Source organism: Chelonia mydas, chromosome 2 (assembly GCF_015237465.2).
Source record: "Chelonia mydas isolate rCheMyd1 chromosome 2, rCheMyd1.pri.v2, whole genome shotgun sequence".
Lineage (NCBI taxonomy): Eukaryota > Metazoa > Chordata > Testudines > Cheloniidae > Chelonia > Chelonia mydas.
The window spans coordinates 68,649,283-68,662,394 of record NC_057850.1 but is presented as its reverse complement, the minus strand read 5'-3'; the positions used below and the strand labels follow the sequence as shown (position 1 = coordinate 68,662,394).

Below are 13,112 nucleotides of genomic sequence, written 5' to 3'. Positions count from 1 at the left end.
ATCAAATTTCACCTTTTTAAAATTTTGTACTGCAAACGTATAATATTTTTGAATTCTACATTTCGAGAAAAAACAGTAATTTTAGAACTCTATCACACTCACTGACATTTAAAAAGAAAAGAAAGATCTCATTTAAATTTGTATCCAGATCTTGGACCACATTGTTTTTCTGCTGAGCTCTGTCTATTTCATTGATATTTCATAATCTCAATTTACTCCCCAAGCCCATTTGTGTGTTTTATCTACCTACCATATCATCAAATCTAGACTGAAAACTCAGAGACTGCTTCTCTTACTCATCTGTACTATACCGAGCACAATGAGATCTTTTATTGGGGTTACTAAGTGCTAACAATATAAATAACAAAATATGCCCTCTGTTATATTTATGTGACTATGGAAGTAAATGACGTTTGCACGGCACTTAAAAACATTTGATCTCCTTTCTCTGTAAACATAATGAAATTCTGGTTGCCACACTCACACTTTCTTTCAGAGGCATAAGATGATATATTTCATGTAAGTTATCATGGAACAGTTGCTGGCAAGTGGCAGGTTTATCTGCTGCCAGCAAATGAATGGCTGGTTGCCAAAAAAGGAATATGGTTTCTTAAAGCAGCTTTTATGTACCATAACAATATACTCGCTTCTAAAATTTCCATTGTACCATGGACCAGCACCATAACTAGATATATGCAGAGTGTGTACCCTGAACTAATGTGGATGATGTACAATCTACATAGAACCAACCCTGAGTTACTTAGATTTTTTTTTAATAGATGTCTTTTTTTCGGACAAGATGGCGAGAAGATAATATTGCACACCCCAAGTGAAAGGATAAAAAGGTTTTATGTTAAAATAATGAATCTACCAAACTCTGCTTGTGCTTAGGATCTCTGTGTGATATTTTTCAGTAGTTTATGAAGTTGAAAATCAAAAGCCCTATTTTTTTAAAAACATTTAAAAATATGTTTCAAACCTTAAGATTAATTAGACACTGACTTTTTTAAAAGCTTGTATTAAACGTGGTTTTAAATCCACTACTCATTTTGAAGTTCTTTTCAGAGTGTTAAGGAACAGTAATGTAACTTAGCTCTACAAAATATTGAGTTAATTTATTAATTTAGAGTCCACTGATGCAAAAAAAGTTACCATCTATGAATCTTAACAGTTTGAAACTCTAAGTCAAAATAGTTAAACTACATCATAAATGTCTAGGAACCAAGGTGGTGTATTGTAGACTACCTTGTAAATGCAGTACACCACAAACATTGTTGAATTATCTTATTCTTAGATCACTAACAAAGTACAACTTAATTCTTACAGTACCTCTGATTTACTTGCATCTCAAGTAGTTGTATTTTTTCCAAGAGTTCTTTTTCAACAGCTTTCCTCTGTAATTCAAACTCCTTAAGGGTCATTCGTAATGCATCCTCTTTTTCAATATTGAGCCTTTGAACAAGTAGTTTTCTTTCCTGTTCTTGGTTAGTTATTAACAGTTCTTTTTCCTCCTCAAGATTATGAATAACACGTTCAAATTTGTCCTTCTGTTCAGACACAGCCAATTTTTCCTCTTTTTGCTTTTCTAGGGCATTCGCTTCCACTTCTAATTTACTCTGTAGTTCTATTATTTGTTCTTTGAGACTTTTTTCTACTTCAAAAGCTTTTTGATGTAAAGAAGTTACTTTGTTTAATTCAATTTTAAGTACATTTGTTTCTTCTTCATGTCTGTCCACTAATTCTGAAATGCACTGATCTTTCTCAATTGTCATTAAAGTTCTTAGCTCTACTAGGCCCACTTGATATTCATCATTATTAACTTGTATCTTATGGTTTAAGTTATCTAACTCCTTTTTTAAATTTTCAGTTTCCTTATCAATAAAGGACTTTAGGATCTCCTGTTGCTGAGTTCTGCTTTCTTCCAACAACATCTTCATTTCATCGGTTTCTGTTTCCTTCAGTGCAAGTTCAACTTCTAATTTGCACCTCAAGTCAAACAGATCAGAAACTTTGAGTTTTAACTCCTCTATCTGTTGCTCCTTATCTTGGACAACTGCTGCATGAGATTCCTGCATTTGTTCGAATCTCTGCTGGTTTTCTTTTTCTAACTTATCTAAACAATCCTTGTGCTCAGCTATTAGTTTCTCAAATTCCTGAGTATGCCTGATTTGTAGATTGTTTTCCAATTCTTTAAGGTGACTTTGCTCCAAACTCTGAAGCTCTGCCCTCAAAAGATGAATTTTTTCATCATTTTCAATACGAAGCTTTTTCAAATCTTCCAATACCATCTCACGTGACTGTCTCAGTTCTTTAATTTCACAATTCTGATTCTTCATTTGGCCTTCCAATGCAAGTAATTTTCGCTCTTTCTCATTCTGCAGACAAACAACGGCTTCTTTTTCATTCTTCACCATCGCGAATTCATTATCTTTATTTTGCAAAACTTCTTCAAGACCTATTAAGTCTCCCGTTAACTTTTTAATCTTTTTTTTGTTTTCTTCAACATCTCCTAGCAATGTATCAATTCTAGTTTCATACTCACTTTTCAAAGATTGCAATTCTTTTTGATGTTTATCTTTCAGTGTTTTTTCAAGTGAAAGTTTTACTTTTTGTATAATATTCCTTATTTCTACTGATGTACATTTTAAAGAATTTGAAAAGTCACACTGTTCTTTTTGTACAAATGTTCTAAAGTGACAAAGGTCTTCTTTTATGTTTCTTAAATTAAACTGTGATTCCTGGGCAACAACTCTACACTTCTCCATGCGAACATTTAGAGAGTCCTCCTTTACACAAATATTTGTGTCTTGCATACGTCTACTGTCTATTGCATTGATAACTGAAGAATAGAGGGATTCCACCATCATTTCTGGACTTTGTGGATCACTTACTATATGAGGAGATGATGGATTTTCCTCTATTACAAACTCATTCACTGCTGACATAAAGTCCGACTCTGGACTTTCTGCTAGTGAATCCAAGTCCAAAGACCCTTGCTTAAGGGCTTGCTCTAAGTTTGGATGAGCGATTGTTTCAAAATCAAATGTATGAGCATCAATGCTGTCTGGAGACAATTCATCTAATGGAGCTGGGGGACACACAGGAGGACACAAGGGACCCTGAAGACTGAGTGATGGAGGAGTTCTAGAAGAGGTAGCAATTGTGGTTCCTTTAGCACTTTCCATCCTTGGTGTAGTAGCAGATTGTGGTGATGCTTGACTATTGGAGATCTGCAAGTATAAAATTTAAACCAAAGCTTTACAAACTGAATGATAAGTACATTAATTTTAAGATTTAGCTAAAACTTGGCAATATCAGAACAAATAAAGTAACCCGAGCACTAGAAAGTGTCAGAATCATTATACATATAACTTTTCAAAAATGGACGCTAAAAAGTTAAGAAAATGTAAACTCAAATGGTTTTGACAATTTCAGCGTCTTCCTTGAAATCTTCAGTTAGCAAGTGTGTTGTGTGTGCAACATTAACTACATGTATACCAAAATTTACTATAATTAGTGTGATTGTGAAGTATATGTAGTGTAATTTAAGGACTGTAATGTAATTTTATATATTGTACAAACATCTGAAAGTGATAGCAGTTGCCAAAAAATGCTAGGAGCCAGGAAATTAAAGAAAACCATCACGTATTTGATATGAAAATTAATTATCTTTGCTACTGTGCTTTGTTTTCTAATACTGTCTGAACTTGCTTTTCTGAAAGTATTAATGAAAAAAGTTGACTTCTGATTTACACTATAATATGAATAATAGGATGCAAAATTAAGATCTAGATGAAGAGAAAAATATGTCTAATGAAGGCTTCTCTCTGCACACAATTCCCTTTCTTCTTTTTAATCAACTGTTAAAACATTTTATAATAAAGTACATTTTTAGTATTTCAACAAAAATATAAGATTTCCCAACATATTTATAAAATGTTCTTGATGCAGTAAAACTCATCCATAGTAATACAGACATTGAAGGCAAATCAGGTTTCTCCTCTTTTTCACAGACGCAGAAAGATGCAACAACAGGGGCCTTCAATAGATAGTACAGAGAAGGGCACAGAAAAATGAAAAATAGCCTACCTGATGATTTTCTTTCTCAAACTAACCCTCCCCCATTTGGGCCACACCTCTCTTCCTATAAATATTGGAGAAAGTTCAGACTTGGTTAGGGAGCTCCAGAACTTGGCCATACCCCTTCATTAAAACACTGAGGGCCAGATTAACCGGCCCATTAGATCCATGTTCTGCTGCCAGAATAGTACAAAGCAGACAAAGCTGGCTCACTCAACTTCCTGGAACTTTCCCTTGTGAAGTAAACTGAACCAAGGGGTCTTGGCAAATTTTCTATTTACTCCAGAGAATCCAAGGGCAGTCTCATTTCAAGTCTCAAGTGCTGGACAGAGTCTTGAATTAGAAAGTGAATCTTATCCCAGTGGGGTAGAATAAGCCACCCAGTCTTGAACCTTTCTCTGATAAAGCAAGGGTTAATGGGCTAGGATTATCTAGGTTATGTAATGTAAAGCAATTACTGATATTACTGTAAATAAATTTGCATGTCTCAGTGCAGTTTTCAGCTTCTGAATCACAAAATTCCCATCACTACTAGAGCTGAATGAATAATTGATTTGTTGGTTCACTAGCAATTCCGAAAAATTGTGGGGGGAATTGGATCAGGTTGAACCATAAAAAAAAAAAAAAATCCAATAAAAATGCAGTGAATTCAAAAAATCTGTTTTATTTACCCCACTACCTGTGATGTGGGAGACCAGAGTTCAGTTCCTCCCTCTGCCTGATGTGGAGAACGACTATGAACTGCTACTGTGAATGACAATGAAGTCATTGGGCCAGAGAGAGAGAGCGTGAGAATGACACTACAGCCTGCTGCTTAGGGTATTCTCCTAGGATGTGGGAGACCAAGTTCAAGTTCCTGATCCAATGACTAAATTATCCACAATGGAACAGCCTGATACATCAGAATATCCCAAAGCCCCGTGGCTAGGGCCAACTCCTGTAACATGGATGACCCAAGTTCAAATGCTTTCTCCACATCAAGCAGAAGGGGAAGTCAAACCTAGGTCTCCCACCTGCCAGGTGAGTGTTCTAATCACTGGGCTTAAAGTTATAAGGAAGGTTTCCTCCACCTCCTCATGCCACTCAAGGCCAAAAAAGAGTATTTTTTTTTTATTTTGGTCAAAACTATTTGGCAGATTCATGTCTAATTTGTGAACAGGTTTGGGTCAACCAAAAATGCATTTTTCGGAGAAGCTATTCATCTGATACATTTTGCCCAACTTAAAACATTACAATTAGCTATAACTAGCAAGCTTTTTTTCAGTCTCAGCAAAGCAGGCAAGGACTGAATGAACAGAGACTAAGTTAGCTCCCCCTAGGTCAAGGCTGAGCCACAATGGCAGAGTGTAGGCTTTTTCTTTTGTGGATACCTAGAGTACTTTATTCTCCAGGACTAGCAACTGTCAAACACTAAATTCATACTCATGATTTACTTGATTATTTAGAGGTTTTCCAGTGCTGTCACTCCAAGGACTATGTTACTTATCAGTCTATGTATATTCCAAAATAATTTTCTGGAATACACCTTTTATTTCCTCAATACTACCGACAGAAAGAGTGGTACAATTTTCAAGCAGGCCAAGTTTGAACCTCAGAATCACAAATAAAACTTAAAACATTCATTTAAACAAGCATAAAAATCAGGACAAATAAAATGTAGATGATTTTGCTCTGTACTGAGTCTGAATTTATGTTATGGTTAATATACGATTTTATTTCTAAATCAACATTCTGGAACAGAGGTTAAAACCCTACTTTAAAATGTGTATCTTATAGTTAATGTAGGAATCTCATCACAAAGAATCTTGTTCGTTAGTGCAGAATTGCAAAGCACTTCGAATTCTGCTTGATATTCTGCTGTAATCCCAATGAGTTGACGCACAACAATTAAAAAGACAAACCTGAGTAAGTTACTCATATTTCACCCACACAGACCCTCCAGATTCGCAAAAGAGCAGAAGTATAACTGAAATCTGTATATCCCAGGGAAATATACACATAGAAACCAAAATGAATTTAATTAAAGGCATATTTACAATATTTAGTGCAATTGCTGAAGGTCAACTGGTCAATCTGTATGCTGCCCCCACCCCGAGCACTAGTTCCGCAGCTCCCATTGGCCAATGGGAGCTGCAGGGGCAGCGCCTGTGGGCGGAAGCAGCACGCACAGCTGCTTAGCCGCACCTCTGCCTAGGAGCACTCAGATCCGGCACCCCGCACACCCCCTCCTCCATGCCCCAAGCCCCTTCCTGCACCCATACTCCCTCCCTGAGACTGCGCCCCAACCTGAGCCCCCTTCTGCACCCAAACTCCCTCCCTCTTAGTTAACTGGAATTTTTGACTTACCGGCACCCCTCATTCCTCCAACATGCTGGACACTGTACCTTTAATGTACAACAGGCATCCCATGACAAAGTAGAAATTTTTCAGAGACTGTTGCCCTTATGTTGTAACTAATTTTTTAGGCCTCACTGCTGCAAAGAGTTTCACGGAAGTGGATACTTATGCCTACACAGATATCTCTGCAGGATTAGGGCCTTAGTAAAGTTACCACTGCCTGCAGAATTGTTCAGTAGAAAAATGAAGCGAGGCAGTTAAAATTCCTCTATTGCTATTTTCTGCCCTCCACTGGTTTACTTTCAGAAAATTACCTTCAACTATAAATGCTAGAAACTAATGGAAATCTTGCACTCTGTAGAATATTATGATATGAGCGCTCTTAATTGTCAAACATAGGCAGTGCATATGACAACCTTGACTTATATGGAAAACAGCAATATCACTAGCACCAAACATAAAATTACCAGGTTTTCAAGCCTCAAAGCTTCAGGCAACATGGTACAATTCCAAGTGGAAATTAGAAAGAGTAATGCAATTAGGTATATTAAAGAGTTTTCATGCTTCTCTTTTGCAACTAGCCACTGTCTAGAAAAGGATGCTGCACTTGTCTGTCTCAGTAGGCATTTCCTGTGTTCGTATTCAATACGGCCTTTTTAGCTATGAAAAAATCAGGTGATTTAAATATTAAAAAAGGGGGAGAAGTCTCCAAGAAGAGACACGATTTTTCCTAAAGGGATTGTCTCATGTTTGATACTACTATCAAACATTTTTTCCTTTGGGGTTAAATTTCAATGTATGTAATTTCTTTCAGTAAAACCTGTAAAAAACATTGCAGGACCCCTGCTGTAGTGACAAGCATCTGGATTCACAACAGATGCTTTAAAAATATATACATCAGTGACGCTTAAATATATTTAATATTGGCCAAACCAGAAACATGTTTTGATTAACATGATCCAGTACTGATGTCAGGGTGAGCATACTAAATATTACTTAAAAAGACATGTAAGGTTAGGAGGTCCCAGGGATTTCAGAAATCCAAAATTTAAAGAATGCAGCAGTCTTAATACCATATTTTAGGAAAGACTGAAATCATCCGTTAAAGATTAGCTTAATTCAAAGGCGAATGATTATTATTCAGAATTTGTATGGGTGCATCCCAGACATGCATGACATTGTATAATAAATAGACGCATGGCCCCTTTTCCGAACTGATCACAAAAACATAGGGGTACTGGGGGAACCAGCAGGAGAGGAGGAAAAGCAGGAGAGAGCGAGGGAGGCAGAAGAGAATACATAATAAGTTTACAAGGTTGCTTGGATAGTAGTGTGCTTCATGTTAGTCATGCTATTTTTAAAAAAGTTTTATTTTACTGCAAAGGAATGTGTTTGAAGATTAAGGAATAGTTTGGTTTGAATCGGACCAGGACACTAGGGTAACACTTCTATTCTCACAAAAATGACACAAAAAAGGCTCTTTACTTAAAAGGTATCAAAGCATTACACATATCCATCCCATCTGAGAGCCAGCCTCGCTCATAATACAGAAGAACCTCAGAGTTACGAACACCAGAGAGTTACAAACTGACCAGTGAACATACCTCATTTGGAACCAGAAGTATGCAATCAGGCAGCAGAAGAGATTAAAAAAGGGAAATGAAGAGTGTGTTTTTAAAAACATAATTTGACAGGGTAAGGAAACTGTTTCTGTGCTTGTTTCATTAGCATTGTTAAAAGCAGCATTTTTCTTTGCATAGTAAAGTTTCAAAGCTGTATTAAGTCAATGGTCAATTGTAAACTTTTGAAAGAACTATAAGGCTTTGTTCAGTGTTACGAACATTTCTGTTATGAACAACCTCCATTCCCAAGGTGTTCTTAACTTTGAGGTTCTACTGTACAGTGATTTTTAACATCACACTGGCATAGCGATTATTTATCTATTCAGAGAGAATAATGTTACTTAATGATCAAAATCACTACCTGAAGCACCCTAAGATCTCTTTGGACATCTCTCACTCAAATATTGACCAGGCTTATCTTTGTTTATACAGAGAGTTGAGAAGGCACGACAATCACTTTGTGATAATTGCACAAAATAATTTAGAAGGCAGGGGGAGGGCAGGTCCAAAAAAAAAAAAAATCACAAAATAAAAATATAGAGTGACAAACCGTCAGTGTTCATTAATACTTCAATGCAGCATGAAAAATAGGATGCACCCTACAATGAAGGAAAAAGTAGGTAAAAAAATCAATATTACTTAATATCAGGAAATTAAGAGTTTAAAAGTTGAAATAATCAGCTTTGAGGATCTTTAGAAAATGATCAACATCTTCAAACAAGTCTGAAGAACACCAGCATCCTTAAATAAATACCATAACCTATGATACTGTATATGTTTCCAGGGTTATTTAAACTTGTACATCATGCCAATGGTATGTTGTTAAAAACATGTTAAAAGAATAAAACAGAGGTCCTATCAGGACATTTATCCACTGCATTTTGAATAGTATTTGAAGTTATTTATGCAGTTTGGGTATAAATGAGCCCCCATTTCCTTTCTTCTTCAATTTGTCTTGTCAATTTTGCCTTTGACCCTACAATTCACTGAGTGTAGATGGACTGCTGTGCCCACAATGCATCACAAGAATCACAAGGTAAAAACCTTCGGAGTAGTGGAGAGATTGGAAGATAATACATCCGTGGTTTGAACCCAGGAGATATTTATTTGAACCCAGTAGATATCCTTATAGGGATATGGAAATATGCTTCTCAGTTCAAGAGCAACAAACGAATCTAGAGTAGGCAGGGAGAGAATGATTAGAAACAGCTGAAATTTCCTGATGTATCTGGAGTAACGGGAGTAGAACTCTCTGTTTCTGGTGTTCAGAGGTACTCATTCTACAGCAGTGGTTCTCAAAGCCGGTCCATCGCTTGTTCAGGGAAAACCCCTGACGGGCCGAACCGGTTTGTTTACCTGCCGCTTTGGCATGTTCGGACGATCATGGCTCCCAGTGGCTGCGGTTTGCTGCTCCAGGCCAATGGGGGCTGCGGGAAGCGGCTCGGGCCAAGGGACATGCTGGCCACCCTTCCCGCAGCCCCCACTGGCCTGGAGCGGCGAACCGTGGCCACTGGGAGCCGCAATCGGCCGAACCTGTGGACGCGGCAGGTAAACAAAACCGGTCCAGCCGACAGGGGCTTTCCCTGAACAAGCAGCTGACCGGCTTTGAGAACAACTGTTCTACAGCACTAGTAATCAGAAGAGCCTGTACTTTTTTTGTTAATAGCCCTTTGTGGGAAGGGTCCCTCAAAAGGGACGAGATGAGGAGCGTGCATGAAGGCTTTGAATTGGGTTCCATAGCCTTCCTTTTCTGTATCTAAAATCCATCTGTCCAAGGTAATAGTTGTCTATGCATTGTAAAATTTGGACAGAAGTTCTCCAGAACCATAGATGGGATCCTCCAAGATTGGTTAGAAGCTCTCGATTAACATGTCAAACCCACGGCCTGACATTTGGCAAGGAAGATGTGACTAAGGAGTTCTTTGTCTTTACATGAGGTTTTAACATTTCTTCCTCTCCTGTGTCTGCAAAGATGTTTGCTGTCGAGGATGCTGTTGATAGTAAGGCCGCCTCCTCTGGTTATGGTACAAGAAGGATGAAAAATGTGGGCTATATTGCCAATGATACCTAGACATCCTCTTTCTATAAGGAGACAAATCCTAGACATCTTGCTATGGATCGAGAATCTTTCATTTTTTCCAGTATCTCATCCATTTTTGCACTAAATAGGTCAGCAATTCTCAATCAGGGTTCCGAAGCCTCCTGGGGGACTTCAGGGGTCCATCAAGCAGGGCCAACATTAGACTCTCTGGGGCCCAGGGCAGAAAGCTGAAACCCCATCGCATGCCACCCGGGGCTGAAGTCGAAGCCTGAGTAACTGTGGCATGGGGCCCCAGACAATTCCCCTGCTAGCTACCCCCTAATGCTGGCCCTGGCTTTTATATGCAGAAAACCAGTTATTGTGGCACAGGTGGGCTGTGCAGTTTTTATAGCATGTTGGGGGATGGCAAGGATCAGAAAGAAAAAGGGTGAGAACCCCTGAAACAGGCCACCCCGTTCAAAGGGTAGTCCTCCATTTTAGATTTCATATCAAATGGGAGAAAAGATGAATGTAACCAAGCATGTTTTTGTAGAGCTATTACAAATGTCCCTGATCTTGAGGTGGTAACAGAGCATGCCTGGCAATATTTTGGCCTTTCTTAATAAGGGCTGATGTTAATTTCCTCTGCTCTTCTGGTAAATGTTTAATAAAATTGGACATCTTCTCCCCTAACTGAAATCTAGCCATAACTGCTTGGTAGCTAGCTATGTGCATGTTTAAGGGTGTGGAAGAAAATGATTTTCTGCCCAGAAAATCCAATTCCACCCTGCCCTTTATCTATGGTGCTGGAAGGTTTTCCTTATCTAGACTTTTTCATTGTTGCTGTTGTAACTAAAGAGTTTGGTTGAGTATGCACAGGAGAACAAGAAAATCCCTCCTGTGGAATTTGATATAATAATTTGTCTGTCTTTTTAAAGACTGTTGACATGAAAATGACTATTGACAAGAAGGTTTGGACCAAAAGGGATTTTGCCAGTTGCCAAAGCCCTTCCAATATAGGCAAGGAGACTATAGCCTTGGCAGTAGATCCCAGAATATCATAAACTGGAGGTGAGATCCACAATTTTAAAATCTTATCAACCAATTCATAAAATTGAATTGCATCCTGAGGAAGATGATGCTATTGCTATCCCGACATTGTCATCAGGAGATGAGCTACTGTGTATCTTTGAAGCATTATGTTGAAAGTCAACCTGTGGAGGTCCTTCCTGGTCATCCTCTTCTGAGAAGACCTCCTGTTCTATATGGGGGCAAGGAGAATTCTGTAACTCTCAGATCTGTACCTCACAGGTCTGAATCTCTCAGATCCACAGATTGCATTGATGATGCTCTGGCACCCAAGAGTTTGACTTCTAGTCTGCTAAGAGAAGAGGGAAGGAGCTGGCTCGTACAGTCAGGATATCCAAGGAGGCATAGGTCAGTCCTGCCAATTTCCCCAGTCTGGTATCATATCCCCAAAGAATACACTGGGAATCTGGCATTACCTTGAGCATGAACACTTTGCTTGGGAAAAGCCTGTCTCTTTGGCATAATCATGGGATCTGGATCAGCCTCTGATTGTGGATCCGATCCCAGACCTGATATCAAAGCCATCGGTGAGATCCACAATGTAGGGATCCCACACCCGGAAGGTGGAGAAAAGTTCTTCACTGGTGACCCTGTAGAGGTTTGAAGTGGATGTGGTAATGATTCCAGAGACCTCTCTCTGTACTTCTCACCTTAATCTTTTGTCTGGCAGAAAATGCAATCTCTTTGGATCCAAAGAAGAGTGAAGATGTGGATGAATTTGAGATGTAACCTCCACTGCATGTTGTTGTCTTTGCCTTAATGGATCCGAAGGTCTCATCTTCAGATCTGTACTCTTGAATCCATGTTGAGGTCTTGAGTCTTTAGATTTCAGACACAACACATTCTGCGGATCCTTAGGATGCTTGTCCAGATATGGGGCCAGAGAGGAATGTACTGTGGCTAAAGTTGGATCTGATCAATGGGACACAGTTGATTTGGAAATAGCATGTGTCTCCGAAGCCAAATCTCTTGTCTTGAATCCGGACATAGCTGGTGCTGATTCTGGTCTCTTATTCTTCTTTTTGGATCCCTTAGAGCTATCGTATTCCAAAGGTTTAGCTGAGAAGGTCTCTTTTGTAAAAGAAGAGCCTGCGGTCTATTTTCTCTCATTCCTGGCACGGGGAGTGAATATGCTGCATATCTGACAGTATGCTGGTGAAAGATTTTCAGCCAAGCATTTTTGACACTGGACATGCCTAACTGAAGATGGGAGGACCACTGTGTTACCCTGGATTTTAGGGGCGGGTGTACACCAGAATGTGATTAAGTTAACTGCAACCATATTACGTTCATTCAGCCACCATGAAAAAGCTCACACCCTTCTTAGAGAAAATCTCAGGACAGCCTCTCATACAATGAAAAGGCTTTAAATCATAGTTAAGTGGTGAAACTTTTAAAAAGAGGACCTGGTCTGGTTCCACAATCATAGAATATCAGGTTTGGAAGGGACCTCAGGAGGTAATCTAGTCCAACCCCCTGCTCAAAGCAGGCCCAATCCCCAATTTTTGCCCCAAATCCCTAAATGGCCCCCTCAAGGATTGAACTCACAACCCTGGGTTTAGCAGGCCAATGCTCAAACCACTGAGCTAGCCCACAATCCTAAGAGAAGAAAGGGTAGGAGCCCTAAGATGGATGAACCTCAGGAGGGACACTATGCATACTGTCATTATGCAGTACTGAGACACATAAAAGAAGTGGTGTATAACAGTATACAATAGAGTCCCAGAACAAAATTCAAAGTCATGCATAAAGACTATATGAGACATTATCAGGTGGACAGAATCTCAGCTTGACTACCCTGAGAAACTAAGAATGTCGCTGTGGAAGCTGAGGCTGGAAGAGTTGCATCACAGATTCCCATTAGAACAGAAGCAAATGTCTCAGCCAGCAGAACCCACAGAAACAATGAACCGTCTTCAGGAACCCACTGGAAGCAGCCACTTCCTGGCTGGCTGAAAGGAAAC

At 39.0% G+C, this 13,112-nt stretch overlaps 1 protein-coding gene across 9 annotated transcripts in view; it reads right to left on the bottom strand.

Annotated features, from left to right (window-relative positions):
- RB1CC1 (RB1 inducible coiled-coil 1) overlaps positions 1–13,112 on the bottom strand; it is a 157,265-nt gene that overhangs the window by 59,372 nt on the left and 84,781 nt on the right. For all 9 annotated transcript variants that reach the window (XR_006288533.1, XR_006288534.1, XM_037892625.2 and 6 more), the window contains one exon: positions 1,330–3,230. Coding sequence is in view for 7 of the 9 variants with exons in the window: in XM_037892625.2 (XP_037748553.1) it covers positions 1,330–3,230 (1,901 nt within the window). In the remaining 2 variants the exon portion in view is untranslated. The remainder of the gene's footprint in view (positions 1–1,329; positions 3,231–13,112) is intronic.